This window comes from Miniopterus natalensis, chromosome 4 (assembly GCF_054644295.1).
Source record: "Miniopterus natalensis isolate mMinNat1 chromosome 4, mMinNat1.hap1, whole genome shotgun sequence".
NCBI lineage: Eukaryota > Metazoa > Chordata > Mammalia > Chiroptera > Miniopteridae > Miniopterus > Miniopterus natalensis.
Window position 1 is genome coordinate 64770690 of NC_142084.1, and position 19728 is coordinate 64790417.

The 19728-nt window shown below is 49.5% G+C and overlaps 1 protein-coding gene across 2 annotated transcripts; it reads right to left on the minus strand.

Annotated features, from left to right (window-relative positions):
- Positions 1 to 3390: 3390 nt before the first annotated feature.
- On the minus strand, positions 3391 to 19310 carry PLIN3 (perilipin 3). 2 transcript variants are annotated; one of them, XM_016197869.2, is made up of 8 exons: positions 19256 to 19310; positions 16337 to 16418; positions 13896 to 14094; positions 13657 to 13739; positions 10910 to 11207; positions 7727 to 7926; positions 7128 to 7253; positions 3391 to 3969 (listed from the first exon to the last, which is right to left on the minus strand). In XM_016197869.2, the coding sequence occupies exons 2-8, from the start codon at positions 16400 to 16402 to the stop codon at positions 3625 to 3627; spliced, it is 1317 nt and encodes a 438-aa protein (XP_016053355.2). In that variant the 5' UTR covers positions 16403 to 16418; positions 19256 to 19310; the 3' UTR covers positions 3391 to 3624. The 2 variants fall into 2 exon arrangements, with proteins under 2 accessions (XP_016053355.2, XP_016053354.2); XM_016197868.2 differs by having other exon boundaries at positions 19231 to 19305.
- Between the last annotated feature and the right edge of the window lie 418 nt (positions 19311 to 19728).

Here is a 19728-nt window from a genome sequence, read left to right on the forward strand (position 1 = left end):
TGGGGTGGGGTGTGAACCAAAGTCCCCCTCTCACTTTTGTGCCTCAGCTGGGAACAGACGTCATGCTGGTTCACCCCGTTGCCCCTCAGCATCACCATTGTGAGCCACTGCTGGAGAGGCGCTACACCGTTAGCCCTAAGTGTGGCACGATGTTTACCATTACTGTAGCAACACATGTGGCAGCTTTTAAATCCTGGGAGGAATCGTTAAGTCTAAGCAGTAAGATATAACAGGAAGCACAGTACAGTGGTCTCCAGCAGAGGCTGGCAAGCTTTTCCTACAAAGGATGGGATAGTAAAAATTTTAGGCTTTGTGGGCCATGCACTTGGCAAAAGAGAAGATCCTCCCTCTTCCCATCCCACCCGTTAAGATAGAGGGGATTTCCCCAGGGCCACCAACAGTGTTCTTTTTATTAAGAAAAGCCTGCAGGCCCTGGCTGGGTAGCTCAGTTGGTTAGTCCCAATATGTCAAGGTTGTGGGTTCAATCCCGGTCAGGGAACACACAAGCAACCAATGAATGCAGAAATAAATGGAACAACAAATCGATGTCTCTCTCTCAAAAAAAAAAAAAAAAAAAGAAAAAAGCCTGCAATTGCTCAGCCATCAGACTAGGAATGAACACAAAAGAGCAGACTGGATGCTGCCTGTGATGAATTAACAGTCCTCTGACTTTATGAAATAATGTGGGAAAATGTGTTGAAAGCCACTAAGTTACTGTTAACTTGTTACATGGCAGTAGCTAATTAATGCATCCTATTTTGCAGAGGGGAGGGAGCAACGATGGGCAGAGGGGGAAGCTGGTCAGCCAAGCTCCTGCAGCAAGTCAGGGTACATACAGAAAGATAAGAACCCCAACTTGCTTGCCAGGCCCTCGTGGGCTCCAGGGCCGGCTGCCTTCGTTCTGAGACCCAGGTCCACCACTTACTGACCAGGAGACTTTGAGGAAATTATGTTTTCTATCTGCCTCAGTTCCCCCACCTATAAAATGGGAAGATTAGTAGCAGCTACCCCAGAGGGTTGAGATGAGGCTGACATCCACAAGTGCTCAAAACAGCACCCGCCTCACAGCTATGCCCAGTATTAGCTTAGCATCAACACGAAGAGATTTGCCTACTGCCAGACTAACGGCCCAGTTTGGGGAACCCCAGTGACTCATTTAAGCAAAAGGCAGGAAAATAAGTGTTTGGGAGAAAATCAGTTAACTCAGTGGTTCTCACCCGGGGTGACTAAGTATCTGAGGACCACTATGGTTGTCATGACTGGGGAGGGGTTGTCCTGGCATCGAGTGAATGGGGGCCAGAGATGCTCAACACCCCATGCCCACAGCGGCCCCACAGAGAATGACCCAGCCTCAAATGTGCACTGTGCCAAGGGGGACAGACCCTGAGATAACCTAAGCACCAGGCCCTTTAAATGTGCAGTCTTGCCCTAGCTGGTTTCTCAGTGGTTAGAGCGCTGGCCCGTGGACTGAAGGGTCCCGGGTTTGATTCCGTCCAAGGGCATGTACCTCAGCTGCAGGCTGGATCCCTGGCCTTGGTCAGGGTGCAGGTGGGAGGCAACCAATCGATGAATCTCCCCCCCCCACTCTCTGAAAAGCAATGGAAAAAATATCTTCAGGTAATGATTAAAAACAATAATAATAAATGCACAATCTTTGCACCAGAACTATGCTGAAGCTGGATCTCAGATGATGACACTGAAGGATACGACAGGCAAAGGCCTCCATTTAGGGTCCCACACCAGGGACTGGTAACTGGCCAGTAGACCCATGTCCTGTCACTGAGTTGGAGCCCAGTGTGGCCCAGCCAGCACCGCGGAGCACAGTCCTGGCCCTCAGGACTGTGCAGCAAACAGAACAAGCACAGATTGGTGGCATTGCGGACATGGCCGAGAGGAGGCAATCCCGGAGCACACAGTTCCCAGCTGTGTGCTTCCATTTTGTCATCTGTAAAGTGGGGACACCTAACCTGCAAGGCTGAGGCATTTAAAGGGATTTGCATGTGAAGTAAATGGAACAGCCTGGGCCAGAGTGGGCAATGAGAGGATTTGGGTTCAGAGTTGCAAGTAAAGGTCAGCACAGCAGTGGGAACACAGCCAGTGACACAAGTGGACAAGCTGAGTTCTGTTCAGTGGCAATTTGAATTCCTTGCACCCGGTGTGAGTTCCCTGCAGCTGCTGTAGCCAATGAACCACAAACTTAGAGGCTGAAAAAAAAAATGCTTCATCTCATAGTTCTGGAGTTCGAAAGTCTGAAATGAGTCTTATGGGGCGAAAATTAAGGCGTTGGCGGGCTGATTCCTTCTGGAACCTTCAGGGAAGAATTGGTTTACTGCCTTTTCCAGCTTCTAAAGGCGCCTGCATCCTTGGCTCATAGCCTTGTCCATCTTCAAGGGGAACAGCAGAGCATCTTCGCACCTCCACTTCTGTCCTCACACCTCCTCCAGCTCTGACCGTCTAGCCTCCCTCTTACATAAGGACCCTTGTGATGATGTTTAAGGCCCACCTGGATAATCCAGGATCATCTCTTATCTCCAGATCCTTAACTGAATCCCATCTGCAAAGTCCTTTTGCCATGGAAGGTCCTGGGGACTAGGAAGTGGGCATTTTGGGGGGTCACCCTGCCACAGTGTTCCCCCACACACCTAGAAAGTTCCACTAGAAGAAAAGCAGAAGGCTTCTCGTTTCTGCCACAGACCTATGACATGGCATGACATGGGTCAAGGTTCCGGCATGCCAGGATGGGGCTGAAAGGCCCAGCACCCAGCTCTTCTCGGCAACGTCCAGGACCAAATTTGAAGACTCAAGGCTAAGCAAGAATGGAGAGCACATCGCTGACAACCAACATGGGCCCTGCCTGAGGCACTGAGTGCCAAATTTCAAGTTCAGTAGGAGGTCCATCCCTGTCCCACCTTTGGGAGCAAAGCAAAAATGGGGCCAAGGTGGCCACACAGAGACACCAGAACTGCTCAGCTGCTGGTAAAACACAGACACACACACACACACACACAGACACACACAGACACACACACAGACACACACAGACACACAGACACACACAGACACACACACACACACAGACACACACAGACACACACACACACACACACACACAGACACACACACACACACACACACACACACACACACACACTGTACTTAGCTGCAGATAAAATTTATTAAGGCAACACTGAAGCTCCAGGCACCTACGGCTTGCCAGGCAGACCTCAGCCCCCTTCTGCTCTAGAATGCACCTAGGTAGCTCCACCTCCAACCTGCTGCAGGAGGCCCACTTCACAGACCAGAAGTCCAAGTCTGGTACCTAAACACTGATGTTTGTGGCCCTTGATATAGTTTTTAAGAAAGAAAAAATAAGTTTTTGGAACCTTCTTTAAAACAATTTAAAACCTTCTAGAAAAAAAATTTCCACAAACCTCACATTAATAACTGATGAAGTAAGGTTCAGAACATGCTTCCTCCAGGCTCAGAGAGGAGGAGGGACTGGTCTGTTTGGAGGACCCCAGTTTCCCAAGGCAGTAGCTAAGATGAGCTGGGGTGCAAGGGGTCCAGGGCTCCTTTCTGGCCCCTCAGGGAGGGACTGAGACCCCAAGCCTCTTCCTGTCTATTCTACTTCTTCTCTTCTGGGGCTTTCTCAGTAACTCCGGGGGCGAAGGGTCCCACCACCCAAGTGATTGGTGTGTTCTGGGCCACATACTCGACAATGTGGTCAAGGGCCTCCCGGGCCTTGGCAACTCGCTCGCGGCTCTGCGTCAGGATGCTGCTGGACAGGTCCTGGAAGGAATGAATGCCAGAAAAGGTGGCTTGAAGGTCTTCCACCTGGCGGCGAGCCTGCTGCACCTGGTCCTTCACATGGGTGGGCAGCCCCTGGATGCTGGACCCCAACGAAGTACAGGTGGCCTGCAGCTGCTGGGCAATGTCACGGAACATGGTGAGCGTCTGGGACTCAACCTGCTGAGAAGGAAGAGGGGCGGGGGGCGATTAGGGCCACTGCTTTGGGGAAAACTGGTTCTAAAGCCAGGGAAAAAGAAAACGGGGGCTCTACCGCTCACTTTCAGGAAAACCCTTCCATAGGGAGGCCGCTCAGCACTGTTATTTGGGATACCCCAGCTCTTAGAGTTTTGGTTTGTTTTTTAAATACATTTTACTGATTTTTACTGAGAGGAGGGGACAGAGAGAGACAGAAACATCAACTGGCCCCCTTCTACACAGTCCCCAACCAGTGATCGAACCCAAAACCTGTGTATGTGCCCTGACTGGGAATCAAACACACCACCTTTTGGTGTATGGGCCGAAGCTCCAACCAACTGAGCCACACTGGCCAGGGCTGGCTCTTAAGAGTTTTGAACCATGAGATATACACCAGTCACACTGAAAAACGGGCATAGACATTTCTCCAAAGATGACACACAGATGGCCAATAAGTACAAGATGTTCAACTTCATTAGCCATTAGAGAGATGCAGCTTAAACCACAATAAAACACCACTGCACACTCACTGGGGCTACTAGAATTACAAAGACATAGTAACAGGAGTCAGGGAGGATGGGGAGCAACTGGAGCTCTTGGACTGGCCAGTGGTGCAGTCACTGTGGAAAACAGACTGGTGGTTTCTCGAGATATTAAACTATAGCATTATAACCCAGCAGTACTCCACTGAGTATCTACTGAAGAGAAAACACATCCACACAAAAACTTATGCACCAGTGTTTTCATAGGAGCACCACTCACGACAGCCCAAAGTAGAAACAACCTACATGTCCACCAGCTGGTAAATGGATCCAACACAAGGTGGTCCCTCATTGGAATACTGCTCAGCTATGAAAAGGAGCGAAGCAGTGCCCTGGCTGGTGTGGCTCAGTTGGTCGGAGTGTCGTCCCGTACACCAAAAGGTGGCAGGTTCGATTCCCAGTCAGGGCACATACCCAGGTGGTTGGTTCAACCCCTGGTTGGGGCATGTGTGGGAGGCAACCGATTGTTGTTTCTCTCTCTCCTTTCCTTTAAAATCAATTTTAAAAGGGGGAGGGGAGGGAGAAAGAAGTGAAACACTGACACTTGCTACAACATGGATGAACCTTGAAACCATGATGCTCAATGAGAGCAGCCAGACACAAAAGACTACACAGTGTGTGATTCCATTTATGTGAAATGTCCAGAACAGGCACATCCACAGGGACACGAAGTGGGTTGGTGTCAGAGGCTGGGAGAGGGGGATGGGAGTGACTGCTCATGGGTACAGGGTTTCTTTTTGGGGTGATTTGAATGTTCCAAATAAATTGTGGTGACAGTTACACACCCTATGAATACAGATGGTCCCTGACTTGTGATGTTTCAACTTATGATTTTTTGACTTTATGATGGTGCAAAAGAGATAGGCATACTTTAAATTTTGAGTTTGGATCTTGCCAGGCTAGCAATATGTGGTCTGATACTGTCCCATGGTGCTAGGCAGCAGCAGCAAGAGGATTTTGCTCAACCGAAGGCTAATGTACGTGTTCTTAGCATGTTTGTGGTGGGCTGGGCTAAGCTGTCATGCTCAGTAGGTTGGAATGTATCAAATGCATTTTTGACTTATGATATTTTCAACTTAAAATGGGTTTATCAGGAAGTAACCCATTGTAAGTTGAGGAGCATCTATATACTAAAAACCACTGAATCATACACTTTAAATGGGTGAATTGTACAGTATGTGAACTATATCTCAATTATAACTTTTTAAAGAAGTACAAGACATTTTTATATCTCAAAATTGTTTTTCTTTTAAAGTTAAAAAAAAGAGGGAAGGTCTGAAAGAACTTTCTAGGCAGAAGTTGTAAGCAGTTTAGATCAGGTCCCTGAAAATTTCCCCAACCAGGAAAGAGTTCAGAGCAGACTGCCCTGAGCGCTGTCAGCTGAGCTCTGGACTTGAACCAGGAAGGGAGGTGTTGATAAGAGAGTCAAAATCTGTATCTCTGGTTGCTGCATTCAGCAGAGGGGGAAAGGAGGCAGTTTTCAGCAGTTTGGCTGAATGCTGAGCAGTTATGAATTTATAGATATTCATCATATTTTCATAAATATCACTTTTATAGCAGCATGTGCTTTACTTATGACCTCATTTAATCATATATATATGACTCACATATCAGAAAATTCATTTTAAATGTATGATTCAGTGGTTTTTAGTATATTCATGCCATTGTGTAACCATCACCTCTAATTCCAGAACATTCCATCACCTCCAAAAGGAAATCCCTCCCCTAGCCCCTGGCAACCACAAATTCACTTTTTGTCTCTGGATTTGCCTGTTCTGGACATTTCACATAAATGAAATTATACAATACGTGGTCTTTTTTGTCTGGTTTCTTTGAGTGAGCATAATGTCCTCACAGTTCATTCATGTCTTAGCGTGTATTAGCGCCTCACTCCTTTTTATGTCTGAGTAATATTCCTTTGTATGGATGGGTCACATTTTGTTCATCCATCCATCAACGGACATCTGGGCTATTTCCTCTTTTTGGCCACTGTGAATAATGCTGCTGTGAACATTCACATACAAGTTTAGCTAATTTCATCTTAACCTTACAGAAAGCCCTATATCCCATTTACAGAGAGGCTAAGCTGAGAAGCTCTAGTGTTAGTACAGACCTAAGACTGGAGGGGTATCATTCAGAATGAGGTGTGAGAATTGCGTAAGGCATTGTTGATTCAATGAAAGCTGAGATGAGTGACAGTACAGGTGGCAAAAATTAGAGCAGGGTACAGAAGGCCAATACTTGAGAGAGATTTGAGGAACCAGAAGAAGCTAGTAGTTACTAGGGGCAAGGTAAGTAACTATGAAGGATTCGATGGGACACTGTGATGGGGGAGGGAAGGTTACAAGAGTTTCAAGACATAGCTTAGAATTTAGCAGGTTGAGACACGTCACTATCAAGTGTCCCAAGTTCAGAAGCAACACCCACACCCAAGAGTAGAAAACTAGGCAGGCTTCCCAGAGGGGGTGTTGGTGAGTCCTGAAGGCGGTTAATGGGAGGCAAGGCTAGGGGAAGCAGTTCAGGCAAGTGAGTCCATCAAGCAGGGGTGTGGAGAGGGAAGTCAGGGCCCCAAGCACCCTATGCCCCTCCCCACACAGGTACCTCTGGCTTCTCTGGGTCCCCCTCCGTGCCCTGGAGCTGCTTCTGGTTCCAGTTGAGCCACATCTGGTGTAGTTTCTCCTGACCTTCCACCAACTTCTGATCAACTCCCTGCTTGACAGTTTCCATCTGGAGTGGGAGAGAGAGCAGTGAGAGAAGCTGCCTCCCCTGCTTGACCAAGGTCCACAGAGCCCCTGCACATCCTGGGAGAGAGAGGATTCCAGAGGGAGCCTGGGGAGTCCTCCTCCTTTTATCTGAGATAAGGGGAGGAAAGGAGGGAGGGGCGCTGTTTTCACACATGGTTTCCAAAGTGGCCACAAATTTTCTGCAGCTCCACCCATTCTGTCTTGTTTCTTCCCTCCCCTTGCAACTGGGCCTGGACACCTGGCTGGCTGTGGCCAACAGAAACATGAGCAGAGGGAACAGAAGCAGAGGCTTAAACAGTGTTTGCGATAGAACATTGTTCAGCCTTAAAAAGGAAGGAAATGCTGTCCTGGCCGTTGTGGCTCAGTGGTTAGAACGTTGGCCCGCACACCAAAGGGTTGCGGGTTTGACCCCCAGACGCCGCCGTGCCATGCCCCACGCCGCGGGCAGGGCCTTACCAGGCTGAGTGCCTGCGCCAGCTGCAGCAGGGCCTCCTGGGCCCTCTGCCTGGTGTGCTGCAGTTTGCACAGTGAGTGCTTGTAGGCCTGCTGGCGCAGCCGCTCCGACAGTGAGCCCAGACGCACGAAGTAGCTCTGTTCCTGCCGCTGCTGCTGCACTGAGGCGATGTCGAAGCCTTCTACAGGTGTGGCGAGGTGGGCTGCATGGGGGAGGCAGGGGAAGCATCATGAGAGCTGGTCTGCAGACAGAGCAAGCAGCTCAGCCTTCCCTGATGCATACTACAGAGTGTGGGCTTTAGTTTCACATGGACTACCCAGGTTTATGTGGGTCTTATGCTTGCAAGCTTTGAGGCCACGGAGAGACGGGTTTCCCTGCCTTACTTTTCCCCACCTGCAAAATGGGTACAATGAGAACCAAACTTCCCAGGATTAAGAGGCCTTAAACTAGCATAAGGGTCTGCAAACTATACCCTGCAAGACACATCCAAATTGTCTGCGGTTTTGTACAACCAGTGAATACAACTATAAATGTCCATTATGTATTATCTTTGACTACTGTCAAACTACAACAGTGGAATATGTGGTCTCTTGCCCAATGGCAACTAAAATATTTATTGTCTGATCCTTCACGGAAAAAAGTCAGTTGACCTAGTATTATTGCCTGGAATATATTAATAGTGGCCAATCTTTCACAACGTTCTAGGTGCTTCCCGTGACTTCTTGTCAAATCTTAACAGGCATTCTTGTCAAATCTTAACAACTCTGTGAGGAAGGCACTGTTCTCTCACTTTTACAGTTGAAAAAACTGGGGCTCAGAGAGGTTAATTGTCTTGCCCAAGGTAACACAACTTGAAAGCAGCAAATCAGGATTTGACGCCCGGCCATCTGACCCCATGTTCTCAACCATACATGATGGGAGAAGTTTGAGTCATAGGAGAACCATCTTAAACACCTTGCTGACCGGTCACGAGTATACATGTGTTCCCACGTCTGAACGTTGCTGACCTGTCATGAGATAACTTGTGTCTGTACTTACGATAACTTAAGTAATTTTAAACACCTACTGAACGGTCACGAAAGAAAAGAAGTCAGCCACATGGGTCAGTTCTGGCTCAAAATAGCCAGTCAGCAAGGTGTTTAATAAGTCAGTGCTATCTAGTCCAGAAAGTGCTTATGAGGTTACAAGACATAGCTGCCTTCAGGAGCCAAGACCCATAGCTGAGTCTTATGGAGAAACTGAACACCTACTAGAGCCAGCAGGCACTGAACTTGGGGTTCAGCAGGGAAGACATCAGCCAGATCCCATCTTTCAAGAGGTTCAGAGTTGGGTTTTGGAAACTCAAAGGACAAGTAACATGCTACACTCAAGCCACATGCTGTAGGGCTGAAGCTCGCCAGCCCTGCCTGGAACATTGAGATTTTCCATAAAGCAAGGGACTTCTCCTTTCCACTGAGGGTTCTCAGGGAGAATCATGGGACTCACAGCTAGCTTGAGGGGGGCGCCAATTGGCCGAAAATAATGGGATAAAATAAACACTTCGGATTGGAATATGCCGTGTTAATCCATGTGTTCAAACCTATAAAGTAAAAAACCAAACCACTACAGACCCATGGAGGGCACTGATGAACCAGGCCATGATGCCAAAATAAATAAGTTAGCTATTTTCCCTGCTTTTCCTCACTAAACTGTACCTCGGGGTAATCAAAATTGGAGAGAACTTTCTCCATGGAAGTGTTCCAGCTACAGAGAAAGAAGTGACACTTTTAAGAGCTACCTGTAGCAATCCCAAATGGAAAAAGAGATGGAGATAAAGATTAGCTATTCACCCATCAGGGAACCACTGGATTCCACAGACTATATATGAAGTTCTAGAGTAGGCAAAGCAGCGATTCTCATCTGGGGGCAATTCTGGTCCCCAGGGGACATTGGGCAATGTCTGGGGATATTTGTAGTTGTCACAACTGGGGGTGCTCCTGGCATTGAGTAGGTGCTGCTTAGCGCCCCCCCCCCCCCCCCCCACTGCCCAGGATGGCCCCACAGAGAGTGGCCTGGCCGCAATGTTAGCAAGGCCACAGTTGGGAAACCCTGATCTAGCCTGTCTTCAACTTTTTTCTGTTCTCCCAAATATTTGGCTCCTCATTCAAACAAACCAGCTCTGGCCAATGGGCCAGGGCCACACTGTCCTCTGGATGGAGCATGGTGTCTAGTTACTTGCAGCCCTCATGGGCTGTTGCTGCCACGGGCATTGGAGGCTAACACGCCAGCACACTGAAAGTCCCTGGCATGTGTACAAAGGAGGGCCCTCTTTCATATGCAGCGTCAAGACCACCGCAAGAGCCATGGGTATGAGAGGACAGGTACAGACCATGAGTAGGGCTGGCTGCTTTGTCTCCAATGGTTTCATCCCCAGTTTGTCTACTTGTCTTCATTTCTACTCTGACCTGGTTCAGGCCCCATTTTCACTGCCCTGGTCCCTCTGCTCCCACCCTTGCCTCCAGGCCTGTCCTCCCCAAAGCAGCCACCTGAGGGCGCCTGTAAGCACCTTCCTCAGGTCAGTGTCCCTCCTCTGCCTTCGTCTTCCCCTTGGCCCATACTGCCCTGCATGACCTGCTTCTGTCCCCTCTCCCTGCCCTCACTTTCTCTCTCTCTCTTCCTCGCTCATTCTTTTCCAGCCACTGGGGCCTCCTTGCTGTTCCTCCAACACACCAGGCAAGGTCCTGCCTCAGGGCCTTTGCACGGGCTGTTTCCTCTCCCAGGACCATTCTTAACCTAGACATCTAGATGGCTCACTCCTTTCTACCTCCACCTCTGTGCTCAAATGCCACCTTCCCATGGGTCCTCTAAAAATGCAAACTTCCTCATCCCTATTGTTCCCTGAAACCCCTTCCCACCCCCTCAGCATGCTGTTTTTTTCTCTTGAGCACTGATCATCGGTTCTGTCATCAATTCAACAAAGCAGAGGCTTCCATCTTGCTCACAGATTGTGTCCCTATGTGCTCAGGAGGTGCTTAAATCCCTGAATAAAATCACCCAGACTCTCCTCTGTTGTTCTCATGCCCCACCCATCCCAGCATTTATTTGTTCATTTAAACGTTCAATCAAGTGGACAGACTCCAGGTAGCCAAAAGGGGCCCAGGTTGGGAGGTCCAGGGAGGGGTCTCAGGCCCAAGGGCCACACTCACCCAGCTCAGAGTCTGTCATAGGCAGGTGGTTGTCCACCCATTCCTCCGACTTGCCCAATACTGTGTCCACCCCGCTCAGCACCATCTGGCCCACACGGGACCCCATGACTGAGTGGACACTGCTGGTCACCACGGACTTGGTCATGTCCATGCCGCTCTGAACAGCTCCCCGGGTCACGTCTACTGCCTCTGTCACTCGGGTGGCCACTGTGTCCTTGGCGTTGGACACCCTGTTGGATACAGCTTCTCGGGCCCCTGACACCTTGGATGACACGAGTTCCTTGGTATCCGCCAGGACCTATGAGTCAGGCCAGCATCAGCATCTCTGCATTCCCTCCATACCTGGGTAGCCCCACCCATGCACCCCAACCTCCAAGGAGCCCAAGGGGGTAGTTCTAGCTACCGGGTGATCTTAAACCCAAAGGGTCAATGTTGAATCCAGTATCGCAGTTAAGACCACTTGCTCAGAAGCCAGCCGGCCTGGTTAGAATCCCTGGCTTAATATTTCTTAGCTGTGTGGCCTGAGGAAAGTCACTTCCCTTTTCTGTGCCTCAATCCTCCCAAAGCTACACTGTCTAATAGAGTAGCCACTAGCTATAGGTGATTATTTAAATTTAAAATAATTAAAACTAAATAAAATTTTATTGAAAGCAGGGTCTGAAAGATACAGACACCAATGTTTATAGCAGCCTTGTTCACAGTTCACAACAGACAAAAGACAAAAGCAGCCCAAAGCAATCCATTGGCAGACAAATGGATAAATGCAGTGTGGCCCATCCAGACAGTGGAGTATTATTCAGCCTTAAAAAGGAAGCCCAGCCCAGCCACGCGTGGCTCAGCGGCTGAGCATCGACCTGTTATCCAGGAGATCGCGGCTCAATTACCGGTTTGGGTACAAGCCCGGATGATGGGCTCAATCCCCAGTAAGGGGCATGCAGGAGGCAGCCAGTCAGTGACTCCCATCATTGATGTTTCTATCTCTCTCCCTGTCCCTTCCTCTCTCTGAAATCAATAAAGATATATTAAAAATAAAAAAAATTACTAAAAAAAAAAAAAAAAAAAAAAAAAAAGGAAGCACAGCCCTGTCCAGATAGCTCAGTTTGTTAGAGCATCATCCTGTGCACCAAAGAGTTGTGGGTTCGATCTCTGGTCAGGGTGCATGGGGGATGTGTCCAATCGGTGTTTCTCTTTCTCTCTTCCCCCCTTCCTCTCTCTGAAATCAGTGGACATATCCTCTGGTGAAGATTAAAAAAAAAAGAAAGAAAGAACATTCTGACATGCTACCACATGGATGAACTGTGAAGATATTACACCCAGTGACATAAGCCAGACACAAAAGGACAGATACTATGTGATTCCACTCATAGGAGGTCCCTAGAGAAGTCATATTCATAGAGACAGAAAGTGGATGGTGGATGCCAGGGGGTTGGGGGAGGGGGATGGGGAGTGAGTGTTTAATGGGGACGGAGTTTCAGTTTGGGAAGCCGAAAAAGTTCTGGAGATGGATGGTGGGGATGACTGTACAACAGTGTCAACATGCTTATTGCTAGTGAGCTGTACACTTAGAAGTGGTTAAGACGGTAAACTTCATGTTGTGAAAACACTAATGTAACTTGTACACAAATGTTCATGGCAATATTATTCAGAATAGCCAAGAAGTGGAAGCAACCTAAAATGTCCATCAATGGATGAAAGAATAGACAAAACGTGGCCCATCCACACACTGGAATCTTACTCAACCATAAAGAGGAGGGAAGCTCTGACACTCACTGCAAGGTGGATGAACCTTGAAAACACAACCCTCAGTGACAGAAGCCAGACACAAAAGGCCACACAGTGTGTGATTCTATTTATGTGAAATGTCCAGACCAGGCAAATCCAGAGACAGAAAGTAAATTGGTGGTTGCCAGGGACTGGGATGTTTGATGGGAAGGAGAGTAACAACTAACGGGTGTGAAGTTTCTTTTTGGGGTGATGAAATGTTCTAAAATGGGTAGTGATGGTTACAAATTAAAAGTAGCTATTTAAATTTATAATAATTAGAATTAGTAATTGAGTTCTGCAGTCACACTAGACACATTCTAAAGATTCAATAGCCTCATATGGCTGGTGGTTTTCATATTGGACAGTGCAGAGAAAGAACATGTATCTCAGAGAAAGTTCTACTAGGCAGTGCTAAGCTAGAATCTTTAAGAGGGAAGGGAAGGCCTCTGAAGAGGTGTGATTAGAACAGAGATCTAAAAACCTGATCCACGAAGAAGAAACTGCATGTGCAAAGATCCCAGGGTAGGACTGAGCCAGGTGTGTTCATTGTCTTTGCTTCTCCCACCTCCCTAGAACGAGTTCCATGAGGGAAAGAACTGTTTCCACCACTGTCTGGTACATACAGTCACTGATGTTACTGAACACTGAGTATGAAGGCCAATGTGTCTATAGTGGAGTAAGAGAAGTGCATGACAAGGGCAGGGAGGCAGTGGGGCCAGATCAGCTAGGGCGATGTGGGCTGTGGGGAGGGTTTGGCTTTTTCTCTGGGCAACGTGGGAGACACTTGGGGGTTCTGAGCAGATCTGGCTGGCATTGAGGACACTTGTCCAGCTCCCCAGTGGGGAACAGGTTTGCAGTGTGGGGGACACACAGAAGAGGGGTCAGGGAGTAAGCTGTCACACTTGTCTATTCTAGTCAAGGAGCACTCAATACCCAGGTAGGTCCCTGTTCCCACGGGGCTCCTGATGGTGGAAGTCTGTTACCTTCTCCGTCTGCTGCTGTAGGATGGGCAGGTTCTCCTCCAGCTTATCCAGCCCCCTATGGGCATATCCGCTGGCTGATGTGACTATAGGTGATGGGAAAAGACAGAAAAATGATGGTTACTGCACATGAGCGTCCCTCAGGGTCCTGGGAAGGTCAGCCGCTGGTTGGATGGGGCAGACCCACCCCCCGCAAAAACAGCCAAGAAGGGAGGTCCCATGTTCTCTGGGGCTTCACTCACTCTGGGGCTCCAATTTGGACAAGATGGGCTGGGCCCCACTGACGGCAGCCGCTGTGAGGGTCTTCACACCTTTCTCTGCCACATCACAGACGGTCTTGACGTGGGGGTGGCTCTCCTTGGTGGAGGTGTAGGCTGCCGATACCATGCTGCAGGTGGAGCTGATGAGGGGCATGTTGGCCACTCGGTCCACCACGCTGGGCTACAGGGAGAAGTAGCTGAGGTGGGCAGGGCAGGGGGTGGGGAGGCTGGGCCTGAAACTCTGGTGCTGGCACTTCTGCTCTCACTCACAGCTAGGGAAACAGCTTAGTTCACCCCTGCTTTGGATCCACACAGTTGCACAAGCCAGGAACTTCAGGGTTCCACCATGTGCTTCCTTTTTCTTAGGTCTGCAGCTCATTTGTTTGTGTCTTTGACACCTACTGTGTGCCAGGTAGTGACAAGAGAAAAGAACCCTATCTCTCTGAGCTTACGGTCTAAAGCTAGGGTCTGCAAACTATGGCCCACAGGCCAAGTCTGTCCCACCAACTGATGTTTTTACTCTTGTCTGTTTTTTTCCTAGTAGCTTTATTGAGATCAAGTTCACGTATTATAAATTTCACCAATTTTAAAGTGCATAATTCAGTGGTTTTTAGTATATTCACAAGGTTGTGCAATCATCACCACTAATTCTAGAACTTTCCCATCACCCCAAAAGAAGCCCTGTACCCATTCACAGTCACTCATTCTCCCCTCCCTCCAGCCCCCGGCAACTACTAACCTGCGCTCTGTCTCTCTGAATTTGCCTATTCTGGACATTTCATATAAATAAAATCATGTACTCTGTGGTCTTTTTCTGTCTGGCTTCTCTCACTGAATAATGTTTTCAAGATTCATCCATGTAGTAGTGGGTGAATTTTTTTAAATTGTAGTAAAATACAGGTAACAATTTACCATTTTAACCATTTTTAAGTGTATAGTTCAGTAGCATTAAGTACATTCACATTGTACAACCACCACCACCACCATCCATCTCCAGAACTTTCTCACCTTCCCAAACGGAAACTCTGCCCCTATTAAACACACACTCCCCATGCCCCTCCCCAGCCCCTGGCTCCCACCACCTACTTCCTGACTCTATGGATCTGACTCCTCTAGGGACCTCCTGTACTTGTCCTTTTGTGTCTGGCTTCTTTCACTGAGCATATCTTCAAGGTTCATCCATGTTGCAGTACGTGTCAGTATGATATTCCTATATATGGCTAAATAACATTCCATTGCTGCCTGCTTTTGTAAATAAAGTTTTATTGGCATATAGCCACACCAGAGCAGGTAAATCCACAGACAGAAAGCAGAGTAATGGTTGTCAGGGGCGGAGGGGAGAAAGAAATGGGAGTGACTATTAATGGGAACGATGAAAAAGTTCTGAAATTAGATAATGGGGATGGTTGCACATTGTAAATGTACTTAATGCCACTGTACTGTATACTCTTTAAAATGGTTAAAATAGCCCTAGCCAGTTTGGCTCAGTGGTGAGAGCATCGGCTTGCAAACTGAAGGGTCCCGAGTTCGACTCCAGCTAAGGGCCCGTACCTCAGTTGCAGGCTTGATCCCCGGGTCAGGGCGCATTCGGGAGGCAACCAACTGATGTGTCTCTCTCACATCAATGTTTCTCTGTGTGTGTGTCTCTCTCTCCACCTTCCACTCTCTCTGAAAAGCAATGGAAAAAATATCCTCAGGTGAGGATAAAAAAATAATAATAAAAAAATAAAACAAAATGGTTAAAATAGTATATTTTTTGTGAGGTGTGTTTTACCACAAGTTTTAAAAAGGAATAAAGCACTGACACACACGACATGGATGAACGTCTACAACATCACACTCGGTGAAAGAAGTCAGACAGGAAAGGGTCTCAGAGACCAAAACTAGAGTAAGGTTGCTGAGGGAAAAGGGGGGTGAGGGGGGTGACTGCTACTGGGTAGCTGGTCTCTTTTGGGGGAGATGAAAAATGTTCTAAAACTGTACGGTGGTGACGGCTGCATAACTTGATAGCTCACTAAAGATCACTGAATAGCACCCTTCATAAGGGTGAATTTTATGCTATGTAGGTGATACCGTAACAGTCTATGAAAAGGTCTTTATTTAAATGGGGGAGGGGAGCATAGGGCCTGAATTCTTGGAAGGAGGACTCTAAGAGAACCTCCAGAGGCAGAGAACATTTTTTTTTTTTTGGGGGGGGGGAGCCATGCAGTTTCAAATCATACCCCTGTTCTTCTAAGAGCCTGAGATTCCCAGTTGTCCTGCCCCATCTGTTAGAGGGGCACCTGCTAGAGGTTCGTCGGCTGACTCTCCTCCACCCAGTCAGAAAGATCTCAACCCCCTTGTGCTGCCAGCAGTTCCCTGGCTCCCTTCCATGGTACCATGACACGGGAAGCCTTACCCCATAGATTCCAGACCTTCCTCACCTGCTGTACCGGTTCTTCAGCTGCCACCTGGGTGTTGGCAGGGGCTTCTGTCTCATTGGTAGACATTTCTCAGAAGCACGAACTGTGGAGAGATGGACTAGTCAGGTACAGCCTGCCCTGCCTCTCCCTCCAGGAGGAAGTCCGGGTCACGCCTGCACTCTGACAGCACCCAGTTCTGAGAGCCCTGCCTCTCAATTGTTAACATGCACCCGTGGGCTTGTCCAAGCGCAGGTGATGATTCAGCAGGGCTGAGAGTCTGCATTTCTAACAAGCTCCCGGTGCTGCTAATGCAGCTGATCCAGGGCTATACCTCGAAGGGCAAGGTCCTGGTACAGCCCTTTGAGGGCTCACCTGTATCGGTACTCCAGAGACACCCATGGAGCAAAACCTCTGTGGATGGCAATTGCCAATAGCTACCAAGTTTCAAGAGACATCTTCTCTTTGACCCAGAAACCTCACTTCGAGGACCATCCCACACTTGTACTGCCAAGTGGCCAGAGGTGAGTATATCTGTTTTGGCCACAAGAAGACACTGATGACCTGTTTGTCCAGCAGAAGGGGAATAAAGAAGATACCAGGTTAGCCCAGTGCCTGGCAAAAGAATGAGAATTTACATATAATTGACATGGGTCAAGATACTGTAGAGATAAAGGTGTGAATGGGGTAAACGGGTTTACTTGCATTTATACAGATTTTTTTTTTTTTTAAATCCTTATCTGAGGATATGTTTTTCATTGATTCTAGAGAGAGAGGGAGAGGGAAAGAAAGAGAGAAACACTGATTAGTTGCCTCTTGTATGCACCCCAACCAGGGATCAAACCCAAAACCTGGGTATGTGCCCTGACCAGGATATTGCTCCAACCAACTGAGCCTCACTGGCCAGGGCTATACAGAATCTTTAAAGAGACATAGTTAACTGTTAAAGGTGGCCACCTTTCAGGCAGGAAGATCGAGTAGCTGGGGCAGGTTTCTGACTTTTGAGCTAGGTAAATATTACCTGTTCAAAAAAAAAATAAAGCTTTGAAAAAAGAAAAAGAAAAAAAAAATATTAGAGACACCATGCCTGACCCCACTGCAAACCAATCAAGTCAGACTCGGCTGTATAAAGGGTGAGGGAGGCTCCCCTGATAAGTCTAGTGTGCACATTTGCAGGTGAGGTGGGAGCCACAAGTGTGCTTCATTTTCCTGGCCAGGTGACATGAGATGGGTAGAAGATCCTCACACTAGATTCCAGGAGTCTCAGCTCTGCCCAGTCTGTGCTAATGTGTTGGGCAAGGAGCTTCCTCTGCCCTAGCCTCAGTCCTCTCACCTATAAAATGGGTCTAACAGTAGTGCTTAATAGCTGGTGCCACAGGCAATTCTGGAGTGAGCCTGTTGAGAACCCCTGACCTTGATTCTAAGAGTTTCTTTCTAGCGGAAAGAAGCCCAGATGTGTTTCACCATCTCCAAAGTGAAACTTGATGTTTTGAGAGCACCCTGAAGTCTAAACTGGGTTCTTTAAAAAAAAAATTTTTTTAATTGTGTTTGAGAGAGAAAAAGGCAGGGAGAGAAAGAGAAAGAGAAACATCAATTTGTTGTCCCACTTATTTATGCATTTGTTGGTTGATTCTTGTATGTGCCCTACAACCTTGGTGAATCTGGACGATGCTCTAGTCAACTGAGCCAGAGCTAAAGAGGGTTCTAATCCCAGCTTTGCACCTCATTAGCATTGGGAGCCTGGAACGGCAGCACCCTTCCTTGGAGCCACATCTATACCTATTAACTTAGATAACCATTCCTAGCTCAGAGTCCCTGTAGATTGGAGGAGATGCTGCATATGTGGCGCTCAGCCTGGCACAAAGTAGTTGCTCAATAAGCAGATCCATGCCACACCACTCTGGCTGCGGTGTACAAAGGGTGAAGCCAGCCAGAAATGAGATTCCTGCTTGTTACAGAGGTCCGAACTTGTTACAGAAGCTCCTCACCCAACTGGGAAGTGGGTTGAGGGGACACATGCCCCTGCTGATCACCTGAGTCCCCCTCACCTTCCCCTGAGCCTGAGCTCACTTAGTCAGCTTAGAGGTCCTCCGTCCCATCCTCCTTGAATCGGTTTAACCAAGGGCGACCGAGCGAGCGACCGCTGTAGATGTCAGCACCCCCTAAAGTCCTTGGGGCCTAAAACCAGCCTGCAGCTGGCCCAGCTGCCAGAGCAAGAGCAAGAGCTGGCTGGAACTGGGTGGAGTCGTGCGGTGGCAGCCAGAACACGCTAAGATCTAACTTCCAAAGTTCCCAGAGGTCGAGGTCCCAAGCCCTCAGTCGTGAGACAGGTCCCAAGGACTCAGATAAGTTAAGGTGTAGGCCTCCCCTCCCCGCCGCCTTGTGCAATCCGCCGGCCACACCAGCCCAGGGGGGAAGGGGCGGGGTTTACCGCCGTCCTCTGGGGGTCAGGAGCTGGGGCAGGGGAGGGCCCCAGACAGCGACGGGATTGGCGGGGGAGGGGGCTGTGCCGGCGAGGGGGGCGGTCTCGGGCGAGGGGCGGGGTGGGCTCTGAAGCCCCCGCGAGGGCGGGATCCCGGAGCGGGACGGCCGCGGGTCGCCTCCAAACCGCGCCTGGAAAGCAAACACTCTCTGAATTTGGCGAGGATGTGGTTTTGGACGCGGGATTTGTCCCCCACCCCGATACTGCCATTTCTAGGGGCTCCTTCGCCACTCCCTCCCGAAAGTCCCAGGAGTTAAGAGGAGAGCGTCTGAGAGTGCGAGCCCGGTGCAGAAGTTGGACGGGGGGAGGGGAGGAGCGCTCGGCCCGGCCGGAGACCCCTCCCCAGGCCGCAGAGCCCAGCAGAGCCCCCGGGAAGGCCCTCCCCGCTGCTTCCAGCCCTGCGGCGCCCCGGCACTCGGCGGGCCCCGTCTCCCACCTCAAGCGGGCACCCCGCCTCTCACCGCGGCCAGCGGGACGTCCGGGGCGCGGGGACCGCGACTTTGAGGAGAGCTCCCAAACCTTCTCGGGCCGGCCCGGGGAGGGCCTTTATACGGGGGCGGGCGCCCGGGAGTGACGGTCCCAAGGGCCAATCCGCCTGGGGGCCTCCAGGCCACGCCCCCCTCCGTCCCGGGACCTTGGAGCCGCTAGTGAAGTCCAGGAAGGGCCGGACTTGGCGGGGAGCTGGGGGCAGCTGGAAGCGGGCGCCCGCCCTCTGCCTGGTGCCCAGGTTTGGAGGAGACTCAATACGACACGGGATCCGGCCAAGGGCGCCCCAGCCCCACCCCATGAGCTTGGCCCTGGGAGGTGAGCGCGATCCTGGGGTCCCCCGGGCTCCCTTTTCTCCAGTGGCCAAACCGAGGCTGTAAGAACTGGGTGAGTCAGGGACCATATCTCCACCGTGGTCACAAGGGTGAGGGAGCCAAACCCCACCCAG